Source organism: Xenopus laevis, chromosome 9_10L, assembly GCF_017654675.1.
Source record: "Xenopus laevis strain J_2021 chromosome 9_10L, Xenopus_laevis_v10.1, whole genome shotgun sequence".
Classification (NCBI taxonomy): Eukaryota; Metazoa; Chordata; class Amphibia; order Anura; family Pipidae; genus Xenopus; species Xenopus laevis.
In genome coordinates, this window is record NC_054387.1 from 92,646,781 (window position 1) to 92,666,422 (window position 19,642).

General features: G+C 39.6%; 1 protein-coding gene across 4 annotated transcripts in view; it reads left to right on the plus strand.

Moving 5' to 3' along the window:
• The window catches only part of LOC108701477 (1-phosphatidylinositol 3-phosphate 5-kinase), a 124,893-nt gene that overhangs the window by 47,598 nt on the left and 57,653 nt on the right, over positions 1–19,642 (plus strand). For all 4 annotated transcript variants that reach the window (XM_018236208.2, XM_018236209.2, XM_018236210.2 and 1 more), the window contains 7 exons: positions 1,202–1,379; positions 2,103–2,177; positions 4,798–4,905; positions 5,905–6,045; positions 6,593–6,719; positions 13,721–14,889; positions 16,756–16,856. In XM_018236208.2, coding sequence (XP_018091697.1) covers positions 1,202–1,379; positions 2,103–2,177; positions 4,798–4,905; positions 5,905–6,045; positions 6,593–6,719; positions 13,721–14,889; positions 16,756–16,856 — 1,899 coding nt within the window. The remainder of the gene's footprint in view (positions 1–1,201; positions 1,380–2,102; positions 2,178–4,797; positions 4,906–5,904; positions 6,046–6,592; positions 6,720–13,720; positions 14,890–16,755; positions 16,857–19,642) is intronic.

A 19,642-nucleotide genomic window follows, 5' to 3' on the forward strand; every position in this document is an offset into this window, starting at 1 on the left:
ACTCTGAATACATTTAGATCCCCTTTAGTGTGATTAAATCTAGAAGTCTGTGGAGCATTGAGTAGACTGATAATTGGTGGATGATATCTGGACTGGGCCTCCAGTGAGCAAGAAGTTTTTTTTAGGGCAGTCACACAAAGGGTGAATTCGTATTTTAAAATATGGAGACAGTAAGAACAACCAAGCCTGGTAAAAGTGGAAAGCCATGTAGCTATCATAGTATAAAAATGGAAAAGAACTTATACGTAGGTACAGTATTGTTCTGGTTAAAGGAGAAGGAAAGGCTTTGTGTACTTGTATTGACTTACCTGAAACCCCTGGCGGTGCTCCTATCAGCAGAAAACTGCACCGGCACGGGGTTATACTAGTGAGCACCAAAGATCGTCTTCCTCTTTCTTCGCGCGGCTGCACATGTGCAGTAGAATGAAAAGCCGAACTTTAACTCAAAAGTCGGCTATTTTCATTCAACTGCACATGCATTTGCCCCGGGAAATTTAAAGAAAGGAGAAGCCGGAAAAGGATCAATCCGTGGTGCTCACTGAAATAACCCTGGGCCGTTTCTGCTGATAGGAGCACCGGCCTGGGGTTTCAGGTAAGTAAATACATTCACTTGGGGGTGCCTAACATTTGGCACCCCCAAGTGCACAAAGCTTTTCCTTCTCCTTTAAAGTCACATTACTATCGTAAAACACAATTTTTTTTTTACAGTATTGTTGTTTGTTTTCCTTTAAAGAAGGAGGAAAAATTAAATCACTGGTATATCCCAGCGAGTACAACATAGTGATCTTCTTCCTGCTTCATACAAGATGCATATGTGCAGTAGAGTGAAAAGCTGAATTTTAAGCAAAAGCCAGATTTTTCACTCTAATGCACTTCGTTGGCCCAGGGCCATAGAAGAATGAAGAAGCAGAAGAAGATTGCTCTGTGGTGCCGGCTGCTGTATGGTGTAGGTTTCTACTTAATAGGAGCAGTGGCCCTGGGTATTGGCTAGCTTCCACTGAGACAGGGGCCAATAAATAATTTTTAAAGTAGGCAACAAGATAATGGTACACTGGCCTCCTGTATCAGAGTGTAAAAGTTATCATTGATGTGCGCCAATTCATATCTTTTTTTTTTCTCAAAAAATATTTTAGCAGATTTTTGGATTGCCACAAACTGTCATTTGTTTAGATTAAATCCTGAGCATTTTTTCTTACCACAGATCTGCAAACCACAATCACATGATGTCTCTGCTGCAGCAACTACTGTACAATGAGTCCCTCTCTCTCTCCTGGAAAGACATAATTGTGCAACTCGTATGCCAAGTAGTACAAACTGTACATCCTGATGTCAAAAATGATGATGACATGGATATACGGCAGTTCGTTCACATCAAAAAAGTATGTCAAAATGAATGCTTATGTTTAGTGCTTGAATTTTAATCGTGTCTTGTTCTCTTTAATTGTCTGCTTTAGGCAAAACACTGGCTTGCTATTATTTATAATTTAAGATCTGCACTGAATATGCTTTTGAAGGTAACACATTACGGAGGACTGAATAAAGATAATAAGCATTTGCTTTGCTTATTCATTTTTGATTGTATGTTGTAAGAATGAATTGTAAGAATTTATTTTGACTTCTGGCACTGCTCCATCATGTGTATAGTGTCATGAGAAAATGACACAAGGGAGTTGGGGAAACAAACAAACCTGCATGTAATTTGCATAAAAATGATGCTCAGTTCTATGGAGACTGGTTATCATTCTTGCCGTTTTTATTTGGTAGGAATCTGTTAAAAAATGGGCAAAATGCATGGCCAATGTTACCTAAAGTAAAGCTGTTCTTTGCTGTTGGTAAATGAGTCAAATTAAAAGCCAAAATGATGCAGTGGGTGAATAAGTGTAATTGAATCCTTTAACCTGAATCACAGCAGTGTATAGTATAATACTGTAAACACCTGCACAAACTGTATTCTTTGATCCAAAAATAAGCAAACTAAATAGATTCGCTTGTTTATAGTCAGCTGAACAATTTTAAAGAACTATACCATGAGAACTGATCGTCTTTAAAACTATGTCTGTATAGATTTATGTTCTGTTCTTTTTGTGTATTATTTAAAACAGATCCCTGGAGGAAAGAAATTTGACTCTGTGGTTGTTAATGGCTATGTTTGCACTAAGAATATTGCACATAAGAAGGTAATTCTTGATGGAAATTATTGATGTAATGTAAAACATTTAATGGAAATATCTAGCATATAATAGTGGGAAGTATGGAGTAATGCATATCCTTAACAATCCTGGTTGGGGAGACAGGAGCCGGTTCATTCAATTTGCACTTATTAAAAATAAAATGTTTGCCACCAAAAATATGTCAAATGTTTTATTTTTATATTTTAAAATGAACAGATTGGCCTCTGATACTTGTTAACAGAGAGCTGATCAGAACTGCATGTGCAGCTTCTCTGTAAGTGAGGACAGACACACCAACTTCTGTGTGAACAGTAACTTGGTTGCTTTATAGAACTCCGCATAACGTGTGTAACAAGAACTTTTCATAGAGAGCATACACACTATGCGGAAGAAGAAAATCACACAGGGTTAAAGGTCAAACATGACATCACATTGCTAAGCAACAATAGACCCTCCCTGCATTAAATAACATCCACTGGAACAATCTCAGTCTGTTGTTTTCCAACAATACTAAAGGTGGCCATAGACACACAGATCCGATCGTACGAATCGAGGATTTGTTTTAATCATGAAAACTCTATAGTTTTTGTTGTTTCTTGAGCCATACCTTCCAACTGTCCCGTTTTGAGCGGGACAGTCCCGCTTTTGACAGCTCAACCCGCTGTCACGGATTTGTACTGATAAATCCCGGGTTTCTCTTTGTTCTGCTGCACTAAACAGCCAGCAACAGATACAAAGCTTCTAACTTAATTGGGTCTTGGCAGACAGCCCAGAATAGATACTTGACATACTTTTGTAACAGTTAAAAGATAAAAATGAAGACTCACAGCTTAAAGGGCAATTCACCTTAATTTGCAAAACTGTAATAACATAAAAAAAACACATGTAAAATAAACATGGTAATTTGGGGGTGTGACAAAAAAATGGACGTGGCCAAAAAATTTTACCGCGATACGCGCGCCAAATCTTTTTGTCCCTCTTTCTGTTTCCTAAATGTTGGGAGGTATGCTTGCGCTCATCAGGGAAGTTACTGTTCCTTGCAACATAGATAATTAGATTACTAGTGTACAAATGCTTTCCCTTTCTTCTAGCTGTTTTCTAAGCAGAAGTCCATTATGCAGGGGAACTGTCTAGCAAGGAGTATCTTTAGTTTCCATGTTTAGCTCAAGAAATTACCAAAACCATAGATGTTTCAGGATTAAAAAAGGCAAGGAGTGTTGAAGCCTTATTCTTTGAACTCATTATGAACAAGGAGGGTATAATGTCCCTTGCAATTGATTAATGAGATTCAAGCAGGTAAAAATATGGGGACTTTCTGATTAAACCTGTAAACACTCCTCCATACAGGTATAAAAACAGACAAAGGCCAACGTCACATTAGGCATTTTCTCTGCCCCATGTTTGCACTGATAGGTGTAGCTTTTCTACTATTAGTGATCACTAGCCATGTAGGGGAAGGAGAGTTTTTTTCCCCTCTGCCAGCAACCAGGCATTAACATAGTAGCTGCATTATTTTACACAACTGTATTTTCTGGATCATATTGTAAACCCAGTTCCCAAGTGTGCTTGTTTAAATAGAAGACAAAGCTTTGCCCACAGGAAATTACAATTCTGGAGCAGATGTGCCCAGATTGTGGTGCTTGTCTCCCAAGGGATGCCTTATGCCATTGGGGCTCAGCTGAAGGCCAAGTAGAGTAAAATATGAGGAAAATGTTTATTTGCTACCCCTGGAGGCCAGTTAGGGTAAGTCTTCGTTGTAGCGGTATGCTGGATACAACATATTTTCACATGTCTGTAGTCTTGCTGTGAGGTTAGTTGTCACCGACCAAGGGGCAAATTCACTAAAGTGCGAAGCTGTTAACGCTAGCGCAAATTTGCCAGCGTGACGCCATTTCGTTACTTCGCCCATTTACTAACGGGTGCTGCCGTAAATTCGCTAGCAAAGTGGACCTACTGTGCTATGGCGAAGGGACGTAACTACACTAATTCACTAACTAGCGCATTTTACTGAACGTTACCTCTTGCGCCAGACTTGCCTTCACCACCTCAGACCAGGCGAAGTGCAAAAAAATTTTCTAAGTCCCAAAAAATGCTGGCGTCTTTTACTTTTTTTAAGGGTAATAGTCTGAAAAAGATCGTTAATTTTTTTGGGGGGTACCCTCCTTCCCCCCCCCCTACATTTCCTAACATATGGCACCTAAACTATACAGTGTGCACATGTGTAGGGCAAAATAACACCTCTATTTTATTTTATGAAGCTTTCCCAGGCTTGTGTAGTGTAATTTATTTGCTGCTACATATACGTCCATTGTACTTTAACTTGGCGCCGTATGCAAATTAGGCATCGCTAGGATAACTTCGCTTTGCTTGACAAATTAACACTACCTTTCGCCTCCCTGAGTGCAACCTCGGATTTTAGTGAATTAGCGGCGCCCTGGCGAAACTTCGTCTGGCAAGGTTCGGCAAAAACGTCGCTAACGTATTTTTGGCACTTAGTGAATTTGCCCCCAAGTGTTCAACCAGTAATGGGGCTTCATTCCACAAACCATGAAAAACTCTGGTCTAGTGCCATATGTTTATTGTTACCAGTTGTAAAATGCTGCTGACGCCTAATATTTTGACACAGATGAATGCAAGTATTAAAACTCCCAAAATACTGCTGCTGAAGTGCTCAATTGAATATTTGTATCGGGAGGAAACCAAGTTTACATGCATTGATCCCATAGTCCTTCAAGTAAGTATGGATTATTTATTTTTATTTATCCATAGTAATTATAAAACAAAACTTTTGCAACTGCTTTTTAAAGGCAAACGCTTTGTGTACTGTAGTCATTTGGCTTAATTGAGATGCAAAAATGTTGCATAAAGGGATACTGTCATGGGAAAAAATTTTTTTTTCAAAATGAATCAGTTAATAGTGCTTCTCCAGCAGAATTCTGCACTGAAATCCATTTCTCAAAAGAGCAAACAGATTTTTTTATATTCAATTCTGAAATCTGACATGGGGCTAGATATTTTGTCAATTTCCCAGCTGCCCCTGGTCATGTGATTTGTGCCTGAACTTTAGGAGAGAAATGCTTTCTGGCAGGCTGCTGTTTTTCCTTCTCAATGTAACTGAATGTGTCTCAGTGGGACATGGGTTTTTACTATTTGAGTGCTGTTCTCAGATCTACCAGGCAGCTGTTATCTTGTGTTAGGGAGCTTTTATCTGGTTACCTTGCCATTGTTCTTTTGTTTGGCTGCTGGGGGGTAAAAGGGAGGGGGGTGATATCACTCCAACTTGCAGTACAGCAGTAAAGAGTGATTGAAGTTTATCAGAGCACAAGTCACATGACTTGGGGCAGCTGGGAAATTGACAATATGTCTAGCCCCATGTCAGATTTCAAAATTGAATATCAAAAAATCTGTTTGCTCTTTTGAGAAATGGATTTCAGTGCAGAATTCTGCTGGAGCAGCACTATTAACTGATTCATTTTGAAAAAAATTTTTTTTCCCATGACAGTATCCCTTTAATGTATTCTTTACTTTCACTGCAAGCTTCAGTGAAACTTCTCTGAGCTTATCACTTAAAATATTGATATTTTTGAATTTTGTCTCCTGCCTGCCAAGTTGCTGCTTTTACCCTTACCCCTTCCCCTCTTGCAATATCCAATTGTAATTGGATTAATTGTAATAATGTTGTGTATTGACAGTGATACAAACAGTAATATTTGCTTTTGTTTTATTCTGCCAGGAGAGGGAATTTCTTAAGAATTATGTTCAAAGGATAGTTGATGTACGACCCACCCTAGTTCTTGTGGAGAAAACTGTATCTAGAATTGCGCAAGACATGCTGCTTGAACATGGAATAACATTGGTTATCAATGTCAAACCGGTGAGTAGAGCATTTCCAGAAATCCAGAAATTAGGGGATGCCATTTTAAACAAATGATTCAAATTTCTAAAAATGATTTCCTTTTTCTCTGTAATAATAAAACAGTACTTCGTACTTAATCCCAACTAAGATATAATTAATCTTTACTGTAGAAAAACCAATTATATTTGGTTTATTTAATGTTTAAATGATTGTTTTGTAGACTTAAAGTATGTGATATTTTATGTAGATCTTTTTCATAGGTCAAGATTAGTTTTTATGTGGTGCAAGTAAATATGCATATGCATTCCCCCCCCCCTGTTTATTGAGTTATAACACATAAAAAAGAATGATATAGGTGGGTCAGTTCTGTCTTTTCAAGTGCATGATAGGTTATCCAGGTGTAATGTTTATTATTGTATCCAAAAATAGATTCCTTACTTTGGTAGTGTATAAAGGAGGTGAGTTTTGTGATAATGGTATATTTTATCATATATACCATTGCAGAGTTTTGCATTGAGTGATTATTTTATTACAATTTAATTTGGCATGTCTACATTGCTTTTAGCAAGTTTTAGATCGAGTGAGTCGAATGACACAAGGGGACTTAGTAATGTCCATGGATCAGCTCCTGACCAAACCACGCCTTGGTACCTGTCAGAAGTTTTATATGCAAGTTTTTCCACTGCCTAACAGTAAGTTGATCTCTTGTCATTGATACACAAATGTTAACTTTTTTCTTTCTTTTTTTCTGTAATATGACAAATATTATTTAAACACTGAAAGAAAGCCTCCTGACTAGTAATGGGCGAATGTGACCCATTTGCTTCATTTCGCTCATTTCTACTCCTGACTAGGCATTCAGCAAATTCTGTTTCATACTGTATACACTTGAAAGCAAAAGTGTGGACACCTCTTGCCAAATTACATGCTTTTGTTGATTTTGTAGGTGAAAAGTAATAAACAACTACTGCCGGAATCTGTGTTTAAAAACAACATATTGGCAAATGTTAACGCACAGATACATTTTATTTCACAAACTTTTATACATAAGAACCAAGAATAAAATCTGGCATATGCACCCTAGTAAGTCAGTATTTCCCATAGTCACCCATGCCAGCATTCACCAATGGGTTAATTCCCCTGCTGGCCAGCGGACAGGACCTCCCACCAATAGTTCAAAGTTCTCCTTCCTCCCTTACCCTCTTGTCTTTTTTGTCCTGTCCGGGCCAGGGAAGGATCTATTTTTAAGAGATTAAAGAAGATACCAATAGGAGATGAGAATCGGTGCTGTGAAGCCTAGAAGCTCCCCTTGTAGGGGTCAGCAGTGGCTAACTTACATAATCAGGGCTCTCCTCCCGTGTTGCGGGTCAGGGAGTTCTGGGCAGCATGGCAGCGACACTGTGGCTCTTGGCGTATCCTCCCGCATGGCGGGTTAGGTGAGTGCCAGAAACGCTGGGGGAAAGAAGCCGGCGCGAAGGAGAGGTAAGCCGTATGTGCGCATTAGCGCTGAGACGAAGGACGGATGTGACGTCAACAGAGGAAGTGGCCGGACGGCCATCTTGGTTGAGGGCATTAGCGTTCCTCGTGAGTGAGCGCGACTGGAACCGGAAGTGCGGCTTCTTGCCTGAGGGCAGCGTTTTGACCCGCGTGAGCCTATGTGATAACAAGGGGCAGATAGGAAGACAATATTGTTTTATACAGAGTGCTGCCCCTTGATTTAAACAGCAAACACTTCCTGTGGGTGCCATTTGCTTCTCAGAATCCTGAGCTTTCAAGGCATCGATACAGGTAGGGTGTGTGTGTGAGTTTCAGCGGTTGATTCCTTGTGATTTATACAAGAGGAATAAGCTGATGTCATTGTCTGCTCTCTTATTAGTTCACCAATGGAACCTGGTATGACGGGAAAAGCCTCTCACCCCAAAGGGAAAAGGTGAGGTGGATGAGAGAGAGACTATTGCAAGCAGGGGGCGCAGGTAATAACAATGTATTATTTTGTTTTATGCAGCCTTCCTGCCGCAGACGCTAAAAAAGACAAGTCTCCAGACAAATCAACAGCCTCTGCAGAAAAACAACAGGAGCCTGGAACCTCTCTATTATCACAGGAAAATCAGTTATTTGCAGAATCCTTGGCTTCAGTAATTAAACAGGCAGTCATACAAGGATTTCAGGAGGTATCGAGTTCTAAGAAGAGGACGAGACACTCTCATGGTAGACAAGGGGAGCCTTTATCTGATATTTCAGAAGGAGATTTGTCAGATGACTCGGATGTGCTGTCTCAAGCAGGGTCGGAAGAGGGAGAAATTGAGTCAGAGGAAGAATCCTCTTTCGATTTAGCAGTAATTGATCCGCTAATTAAGGCAGTTAGGCAAACCCTAACCTTTCCTACAGAATCAGCAAGGGTATCGGCAGCGGATAAATTATTTCCCTCTTCGAAAAAGCGATCTGTGTGTTTTCCGGTGCACTCGTCTATAAAAGAAATTATCCAGACGGAATGGAAAAAGACAGAGAAAAGGGCTCAGACAGCAGGGAAATTCGGAAAAAAGTATCCCTTTGATGAGCAGGACTCAAAGGCCTGGGAGTCTCCACCAAAGGTCGATGCGGCTGTGGTTAGGTTGGCTAAGAAGACCACCTTGCCGGTGGATGATGCGACAGTCTTTAAAGAACCAATGGAGAAGAAGATAGAATTTAATTTAAGAAAAGCCTTTGGATCAGCAGGAGCAGCCTGTAAGCCAGCTGTGGCTTTAACATCTGTATCCAGAGCCTTGAAAGTGTGGCTGTCTGAGCTAGGAGAAGCTATATCATCAAATGTAAAAAGACCTAAACTGCTGGAGATGTTAGCAGACTGCAGAATGGCAACGGAGTTTATTTCGGAAGCTTCAATTGATTTGGTGCATTTTTCAGCTAGATCTATGGCGCTATCCGTAGCAGCCAGGAGGGCACTATGGCTAAAATCTTGGGCAGCAGATACGGCATCAAAAATAAACCTGTGTCAGTTACCTTTTGAAGGAGAGATGTTATTCGGAGAAAAACTGGATGCTATCATTAAGAAGGTGTCGGGAGGTAAAAGTGTATTTTTACCTCAAGAAAACCAAGCCAAGAAACCCCGCTTTGAGTCAAGCTATAACAAGCCGAAAGATAAGTCTTTTAGGGCCTCCAGACAGTATAAGCCCGGGAGAGAATATTCCAGGCAATCTTCCTGGAGAGCAGGTCGGCCAAGTTCCAGAGGCACATCTAAGAGACCTGGTTTTTTTTCCACCACCCCTTCCACTTCAAATCAACAATGAAGGTGGCAAGGCCCAGATCATGGTGGGGGGCAGACTAGCCGAATTTTCTCATGTCTGGGCCACGACTATTCAAGACGTATGGGTACAGAAAGTGGTTCAGTCAGGATTTCTACTAGAATTCAAATCCGTACCCAGAAACAATTTTTTCATACAATCCGTCGTCAAGGCGACAGAATTGGACAGGAAGATGGCTCAGGATTATTTGAACCAACTGTTCGATTCAGGGGCAATAGAAATCGTCCCTCCTCTGGAAAGAGGCACAGGATTTTATTCAAGACTGTTCCTGGTAAAGAAAGCTTCGGGAGCGTTAAGACCAGTGTTGGACATGAGAAAGCTGAACAGATTTTTACAAGCAAAAAAATTCAAGATGGAATCATTGACGTCCATCATGCAAGCCGTCTCAGTGGGGGATTGGCTAACGAGTATAGATTTGAAAGACGCTTACTTTCATATACCAATTGCAGAGGTGCACAGAAAATACCTAAGATTCGCATTAGAAGACGTGCATGTGCAATTCAGATGTCTACCTTTTGGCCTAGCACAGTCTCCAAGAGTGTTCACAAAGGTTCTTGTGACACTCATTGCGGAATTAAGAAAAGAGGGAGTATCAGTGTACCATTATTTGGACGATATTCTGGTAGTGGCAAGTTCAAGGACAGAGGCCGAAGTTCATACTACCAAGGTAAAAGAGTTTATGCTGAACCATGGATGGGTAGTGAATCAAGAGAAAAGCAATTTACTTCCCACCCAGTCTCTTCAATACTTGGGAGCCCTCTTTCAGACAGAACAGAACATGGTCAGCTTACCTTTAGACAGACAGCGCAAGGTGAGCGAGTTAATAATGGAATTCAAAAGGGAAAGGACAGTCTCTGTGCAACATTGCCTGAGAGTAATAGGATCTATGGCGGCGACAATTCAAATTGTGAGGTGGGCAAGGTGGCATTTAAGGCCCTTGCAAGTTTTTCTTATAAGAAAGGTAAAGCAGCCTCACTTACATTTGCAAGAAAGAGTGGTGGTTCCACTAGAGGTCAAAGAAACTCTGTCCTGGTGGTGCAAGCAGGAAAATTTAGCAAGAGGAATGCCGCTAGAAGATCCACAGTGGGTGGTAGTGACCACCGATGCGTCAAATGTGGGGTGGGGAGCCCACATAGGCGAAACGTTTATTCAAGGCACTTGGAGGGCAGAGAATGTGTCCTCAAATATTCTCGAATTAAGAGCAATAAGAAAGGCTCTTCGAATCTTCTCTCACCTGCTAAAAGACAAACAAGTGAAAGTAAGAACAGACAATACTACGGCAGTCGCTTATATTGCAAAGCAAGGAGGCACCAGGAGCAGAACGTTATTGGAAGAGGTAAAGCCACTATTTCAGTGGGCAGAAAAGTGGCTGGAAGGGTTAACCGCCATTCACCTTCCAGGAAAAGAAAATTGGAAAGCGGACTTCCTCAGCCGGTCAATAATAGATCCGGGAGAGTGGAGCTTACACATAGACATTTTCGAAGAAATTGCAGAGAAGTGGGGACATCCAGACATAGATGTCATGGCAACCCTACAGAACAGAAAATGTCTTCGGTTCTTCTCAAGGTTCCCCTGCAGGGATGCAGAGGCAGTAGATGGCCTAAGTCAGAGTTGGTCAAAAGATCTAATTTATGTCTTTCCTCCATTTCCCCTAATTTGGAGAGTTTTAAAAAAGATAAGATTGGACATGGCAGAGGCCATCGCGATAATACCCTTCTGGCCCAGGAGGCCGTGGTTCCCGCTGCTCCAGAAGCTAGCCATAGGAAAGCCGATAACAATTCAGAAGTTCCCAGGCTGGCTGTCGCAGGATTCCATACAGTTTCAGGAGTACAATCATCTGTCTTTGATGGCCTGGCGGTTGAGAGGGAGAGATTAGAACGCCTCTCGCTAAAAGATGAAGTCATAGACTTGTTGCTGAAGTCAAGAAAAAATAGTACTTCACAACAGTACTACAAAGTTTGGGACAAATTTGTATCATTTGTTGTGGAGAAGGAGAAGGATCCGTTGTCTCCATCATCTACGGTTGTGTTAGAATTTCTGTTCTCTGGATATGAGAGGAAATTACATTATAACACATTAAAAGGTCAGGTGTCGGCAATTTCAGCCCTAACTGGGAAAACATGGGCAGAAGATCCTTTGGTTAAGAGATTCTTCAATGCTTTGATGAGAGTAAGACCTATGAAAAGGGATTGTCGTCCACCATGGGAATTGCCTTTGGTATTAAAGGTTCTCACTGAGTCTCCATTCGAACCATTGGAGGAAACATCATTGTGGAACATGACATTGAAGGTGGTACTCTTAGTGGCAGTAACTTCGGCTTGCAGAGTAGGAGAGTTATCAGCCTTGGCTGCATCGGAGCCACACACAGTAATTTTCGAAGACAAGGTAGTGTTAAAACCTGCTTTCGGATTCCTGCCTAAAGTAATTTCGAAGTTCCATATGGATCTGGAAGTTATCTTACCTTCCTTCTTTCCAGATCCACAGTCTGCGCAAGAATCAGTGTGGCACACACTAGATTTGGTGAGAGCTATAAAGATTTATTTGAAAAGAACAGAACTGTGGAGGAAATCTGATCGATTATTCATAGTTCCTAATGGAGCAAGGAAAGGACAAGCGCCAACGAAGAGAACAATTAGTTCCTGGATTGTGGCGGCTATAGCAAAAGCGTATAATGTGGCAGGAAGGAGTGTTCCTAAGGGGTTGAAGGCTCACTCTACCAGGGCATTGGCCAGTTCCTGGGCGGCACAAGCCAGGGGGTCGCCAGAGAACATCTGCAAATCAGCAAGATGGTCGTCCTTTAATACTTTTGTGAAGCATTACAGATTGGACGTGTTATCCTCTCAAGAAGCTAAATTTGGGAGAAAAGTGTTGCAATCTGTAGTTTTTTCTGATGATTAAAAGTTTTCTGTTAAACGCATATTGTTTCCCGCCCTCTATTTTAAGCTTGGGGATTTCCCATTGGTGAATGCTGGCATGGGTGACTATGGGAAAACAGGAAATTGTTTATACATACCGTAATTTCTGTTTCCTGGTCACTTCCATGACAGCATTCACCGGGGAGTTTCCCACCCTGTATGGGGACAGCTTTATACTAAGACAAGAGGGTAAGGGAGGAAGGAGAACTTTGAACTATTGGTGGGAGGTCCTGTCCGCTGGCCAGCAGGGGAATTAACCCATTGGTGAATGCTGTCATGGAAGTGACCAGGAAACAGAAATTACGGTATGTATAAACAATTTCCTGTTTTATTAACAGCCCCTTTGACACAGAACAAGACTTGTAAACACCTTTTGTATCCAGAGCCTTCCTCTGTTTAATAGGTATTATTTATCATCATTTTCAGACCCACACTCCTAGTTGAAAGGCAGCTCAAAGTTTGGTTTGTCAGAGGTTTTATTAAGCTTTGCAGTTGTTAACATGTGTCAACTGCTGATATGGTAATTCAACTTGGTGATCTTGCAAAAACAGTGGACTCTCAAACTCAAAACTTTTGCACATGCCAAAATTACTATTTCCTATATTTTAAAGTTCATGAAAGCAACCTGCACCCAGTCTTGGCTTTTTTACAACCACTAAAAGCAAAAGTGACATAACCCTAAAGGTGACCATACACAGTACAAGTACGATCTTACCCGCAACCATTGGTCTCGCTAAGAGCATTCATGTTGAGAGCTGAATCGTCAGATATGCTGGTAGAAACAAAATAATTCTACCTCGATCTGACAATTGAGCATTTATCCTTTTGCAGATCTTCAAAGGCACCTGATAAAAAAATTTTCATCCTCTCCCATCAATGAGATGACTGATATCTGCTTTTGCAGATATCGATCACCTTGTCACCTAGTATACACACACCGAATATCATGTAAAACTTTGTTTGATACATTAATATTGGTGCATGTATGGCCACCTTTAAGGGCACAAATCTAATAGGTATTATCTAAAGTTAATTTTAAAAAAATGTATCTGAGACTGAATTGGGGCAGGTTGTATATACTGTGGATCAAAGATATCTAAAATTTGCAGATAATCAATCACACTCAGTAAAGGTCAGAGATTTCACTGTATGGAAACCACAGTGGAAGTGGCCTAACCCAGATACATCAAAATATTTCAGTAGCAGCCATACATTACTATTATTTGATAATTGGCACATACATGAAATACTGACAAGAATGAGAAGGGTGGAACTCCTACACATCTCTCTTTTTCTAATAACAGCTAAGCATTTTATTTTAAATAAAAGATTTAGCAGAACCCATTTTCTACACAAGCCTTTTTTATTTGGCATATGTTAAAAGGAGTCCTACACCCAAATATTTTTGTAGAATGAAAGAAAATATAATTCTAATCAACTTTCCAATATGCATTTATTTATTTATTTATTTATTTACAGATGAAGCAAAAACATTGATGTTCTTTGAAGGTTGTCCACAACATTTGGGCTGTACCATTCAGCTCCGTGGAGCCTCAGAGTATGAACTGTCTCGTGTCAAAGAGATAATCATCTTCTTGGTTTTTGCTGCATATCATTCTCAACTGGAGATTTCATTTCTTATGGATGAATTTGCCATGCCACCAACACTGCCTAAAAGCAGCTCATTCCATACTTTGATTGATGGACAAGGAGAAGAAAATGGTCACATAGATCTGTTTAATGGGGAAGAATGTAGTATGATCCACTGGGAATCTGATTTATCATTAGAGAGATTACATATGCCTTCAGAATCCAGGTCTTCTGATGATATAGACTTCTTAGAGCAAAGACCTGACTTTGAGGTAGGCGATTTAGAAACAAAGAGTCTTGAAGGACATTCGACTGTTCCTCATCAGGATGCTCCTATGATGCCGTTAACCTCTGTGCAGTCTTCTGAGGTGTCAATTGAGCCAGAGATGATGACTCAAATGTGTCATATACCTGGTATTACAAAAGATGAAGACGTGACACAACAAAAAATGGAATCTCTGCAAGAAACCACAAGTCACATAAAACCTTTCAGAGATCCTTTGCAAGATGATACTGGGTTATATATAACTGAAGAGGTCCCTTCCACAGATGACAGGCTTAAAATGCACTCTTTGTCTTTTAGGCAGGAGTTGAAAGATGTTATTTTGTGTAGTTCCCCAATCATTACATTCAAGGAACCCTTTCTACTTTCTGAAAAAGGTATGAGATGTCCCACTAGAGACTATTTTCCTGATCAAGTTTACATGTCTCCACTACTCAACAAGGATGCGAAAGAAATTGAGAGCAGGCGGAAGAAGCAGTTATTACGTGAACTTTCCAACCTTCAAGGCATTAATGGAAGTGCACATGGAAAAGCTATTGAAATCTTTCCATCTCATGAACTCCTTAGCACAAGAATATCTGAGCACTTAGGTGATAGTCAGGATTTAGCTAGAATACTAGCTGATTACCGAGCAAGAGGAGGAAGGATACGACAGAAAGACTCTGACCCCTTTTTTCAGACCAGGGATGTAACCAATGGCTTCACTTCTAAAAACGACAATAAGAGTGAGTCAGATGACGATAAAAGCCTCACTGATATGCCATGGAACTCAAAGGTAAGTTGAATTGGTAAAAGGAATTATGTTTAATATTAAGCATAGAAAAATAATTAATTTGGGCAAAATGTGTTGGTCTTATCAATTCTCAGTAACCATTATATTCAAAATTGTGTTCTTTAAATGTTAAAGGTTCACAGCTTCAAGTTTACAGGTTTAAAGGGAACCTGTCACCTTATGAAATAATTCCAAATCCTATTTTATGATGTTCTTCAAGTAAAACACATTTCCCTTACACTATAAAATTTATTGAAATCTTGTTTTTATTAGTCTTGGCATTCAAAATAACAGTAGACAGGCAGGTGTCATTTTAAAGACACTGTTATTAAAGTGATACTGACACTAAAAAACATTTTTTTAAAATATGAATGTACATTAAAAGTTACCTATAAGTCATGCTGATTGTTTTTTTGCTGAGAGGTTTGATTTTGCAAGTAATAGTTAGTTGAAGTTCTTAAACCTGACTCTTTTGCCAACCTGACCATGTCCCATCTCAGCCTGTCAGTTAAAGTAAAACGGACTCCTGCTGCACAAATATGGCAGCCCCCTCATAGGCGATCACAGGGAGTCAGATAGGTAATGTAAAAGAATTGGGCAAATACTTTATGGTAAAATATAAGAAGCATGGTAGAAAATAATCCCAAAATCTTGTTTATGTGCCAGAATGGAGCACCTGATACCCATGTCTGTGCACTGGCTACACAATTAGATGGTTAGGAGGGCGGGGGAATGTGGGGAGTGCAATGAAATCTAGGAAGTACAGAATCGAAAGTGAAAGTCATTGCTTGCTCCGCCCCTATGCCTAAGGCATAGAGGAGGGGCAGGTAATATATGATTGAAAGCTGAGACTTTTAGAAGAGTTTATAACTGGAATGGATGTTTAAATAACACATAGAATTTGGGTTTCATGTTTAATTTGAAAAGGACTTTTATTCCACAGCTTTTTATGTCTGGGTGACGGGTCCACTTTAATTGTGGTTAGTATTTGGTAATTATTTCTTGGTACTTTTTTTTACTAATAAAGAAAAGGGATTATTTCTGCTGCTGCAATTACCTTTAATTGCAAACGTTGGCCAGTGATATCTATGCATACACATTGGCTGCTATGTTATGCAGTTGTCTTCATTCTTCAGAGGAGATTGACATCCTGAAGAAAACTGTGTAAGTGATAAGAACATTTTTTATAAACTTGCCTGCAAATGTTCTGCATATATTTCACATTTATTTAAGGTGTTCATTAATGACTTGGAGTAGGGCCTTGACAGCAATGATTCTATGTGTGCCAATGACACATAACTTCACAGAACAATTGACTCTATGCAGGATGTGTCCTTGTGATGGATCTTGATTTTGACAGTCTGTGTGATCTGGGTAGTTTAGTGGCAGATGAGACTCAATGATATGGTTGTTTAAAAAGTTGTAATTTTAAAAATATACTGACTACATGTACCCTTAATTTGGCCAATGTGTAGGTATTTGTGATGGAGACAGTCTTTGGAATACTTTTAAATCATAAACTTAACAGTCAGCAGTAAAGCAAGAACCAGCAAGATATTGTCCTGTACTAAAAGGGGCATATATTCACAAGAGGACAGGGTAATTTTTCCCATTTACCATGCAACAGTAAGGCTCTATATAGAATATGCACTGCAATTGTGGTCTCAAGTACTCAACAGGGTCTTCACTGCAAGAACGAAACCTACACCCACATCTTTCAAATACATTAAAACAGTTAAAATGTTAATGATGACATGAATGATACGCAGTAATTATAGGCAGAAATTGTTTGTGTCGAATGTGCTATGTCAGGCTTCTTAGGGCTTGGGTGTGTGCCTTTTATTACATGTTCATTTTCTTTATTTCCAGATCGACTGCTTGAACATTATAAATCATCAACGCCTTTGTGTCTTATTTAGCAGTTCTTCAGCCCAGTCCAACAATGCTCCTAGTTATTGTGTTAGTCCGTGGTAAGAGATCTATCTATTCTACTATAGGTTATTGCATTAGAACTGTTAATAAAATTAATGTTTGATTGGAGTGGAGGGGGCCAAAAAATATTTTTTTCTGACAGGACCCTGTTCACTGAGATAATGCCCTTACCTTCTATCACAACAACTTGTTGCCAAGGTATTCACTTTTGATATAAGTTCTAAGAACTACCATATTCAACAATTAAAAAACTCAATACTGATTAAAGCTGTATTTTCTTTATCGATAGAGGGGGGCCTTGCCAGAGCAGTCTGTAAACAAAGCAGCTAGGTCTATGCAATGACACACTGGGCAATATCCTGAACTTTTTGTCTTCTACTTTAGCCACAAATGGGCCAAAATACCTCAGTTCTTCCAATATTGTCCTCTCAGAAAATCAGTGCAGTAAAAATGCCAAGTGTCATATTACCCTATGGTTCATGTTCAGGTCTGCCTACCAGCTGAAATATGGAAATCTGCAAAGGATCCTCATTGGTGTTACTGCCTTTCATTGATCAGGAAATATGAGCTAACTAGCAGAACTAATCCTGGGAGCACATGCTATTCCTCCTGATACAAGACATGGGAAAGGGAACGTGGGGTTTGGACCCAATAGGGAAGTCAAAACAACAATTCACAAGATTAAGGCTAGAGTTCAGGACTTACCCTCAATGTTTAAGCAGGGAAGTGGGTATTGAGAGGGCTAAGTAGCCAATGAGTTTCACGCAAGACAACATAGTGCAGTTGGACCCAATAAACCGAAAAGGGGCCAAGACTGACTGCAGAAGATGGCTTTCCATACAGGAGTATGCAGCCTGCCAATGTAGAACAGGGGCAAAACCAGAAACCCACAGAGGAAAAGGCTGTCATATAGTAGTGTTTTGCGCCCAAGAACCACCATAATTGTAGTGTCCCCTGTTCCTAGTTTAAATCAATGGGAGGCAAGAGGAGCATTGTGTATTATTTCTCTATCATTTGTTTTGACAGAATACCTGTTGGACATGGTCTTAAAGAAGTCTACTGATGCAATTTTTTCTAACTATTGGTTGCTTATCTAGAGTGGAGAAAAAATGCTGATAAGGAAAGTTTACTTTTTCTGTTAGGATATGAACACACAGGCTGTTGTAAGCCTGCATCATTTTGGTGGACTGAGAGAAACAGATCTGCTCAGTGTCCCTGCTCCATTGATTTGAGTCTAATCAGCAGAGATGAAGCTGAGGTCAGCCTGGAAATGCCTCCTTTAGCATATTTGGGCCGATCTCTGCTGTGTGTGTGATCGGATTCAAATCAATGGAGCAGGGGCACTAAAGCAGGTCTGCTTCTCTCAACCTACAAAAATATACAGGTTGACAACAGCCAAAGCCTTCAGCCTATGTGTCCATAGCCTAATGCTTTTAGACATAAAAGTAACTTTTTTTCCTCATGCATTAAAAAAAACAAGTGTAGACCCTTTTTCCTCAATTATTCTGTCTTTGGAGTTGAGTGTTTGGTAGATTTAAATAAAGTGCAAAAACTGGTCATACAACCTGTAAACCAGTCATGTCCGTTTCTGCACTCATGGGGCAGTAGATGACAGTACTGTAGTTTTCTCTGCCAGCAGAGAAAACACAGCGTTTGCCATTAACCTACAAGCTATAGAATAAACAGTTTTCACTGAAATTTTAAACTATAAATGTATGAGCTATGAACTTTTAATATGACAAAATGTAACATTCAATGCACAATTGTTCCCAAATATCACAGAAAATAGCATTATTAAAATAGAGCAACATAGTAGTTATAGAAATGCCCTTTAAGTCTACACCAAAAATAAAGCAAAAATTGCTGTAAATAACTGCAATTTTTTAAAAATCTGGAGCATAAATGGCAAGTCCCTGTTTTACAGAAATTCAGTGTGTTTGCCTGAAATTCCGTGTGTTTCCACTGAAATTTTAAACTATAAATGTATGAGATATGAACCTTTAATATGACAAAATGTAAGACTCAATGCACAATTGTTCCCAAATATCACAGAAAATAGCATCATTAAAATAGAGCAACATAGTAGTTAAAGAAATGGCCTTTTAGTCTACAGCAAAAATTGCTGTTAATAACTGCAATTTTTTTAAAATTTGGAGCATAGATGGCAAGTCCCTGTTTTAAAGAAATTCTGTGTAAAATTTCTGTAAAATAGGGACTTGCCATTTATGCTCCAAATTTTAAAAAAATTGCAGTTATTTACAGCAATTTTTGCTCTATTTTTGGTGTAGACTAAAAGGGTATTTCTATAACTACTATGTTGCTCTATTTTAATAATGCTATTTTCTGTGATATTTGGGAACAATTGTGCATTGAGTCTTACATTTTGTCATATTAAAGGTTCATATCTCATCCATTTATAGTTTAAAATTTCAATGGAAACACACGGAATTTCAGGCAAACAAATTGTGTGCACATGCCACAATTATACACCTCAGTGGAAATATTATTGACAGGAAAAAGCAGGTCATAGAAAACTTACTAAAACAGCAAAAACCGCACAAGTGCTTTATTCTGCTTATTCCACCATTACTGCACAAGTTTTCTAAATGGAGATTGGCCGGCGCTTTACAGCTTTATAACATCACTGCTGTGCGGCTTTTTATTTTGCCTTTAGAAATATGGCCCAATATGCTGTTCTAATAAAAGTTGAATAAATGTGTGATTGCGGTATTCAGTAACAGATGCAACCCTTAACTGTATTTACCATGGAAATGTATGTTTACTGTATTTCTATTGTGTGACTCTCCAGCCTATATCACATATT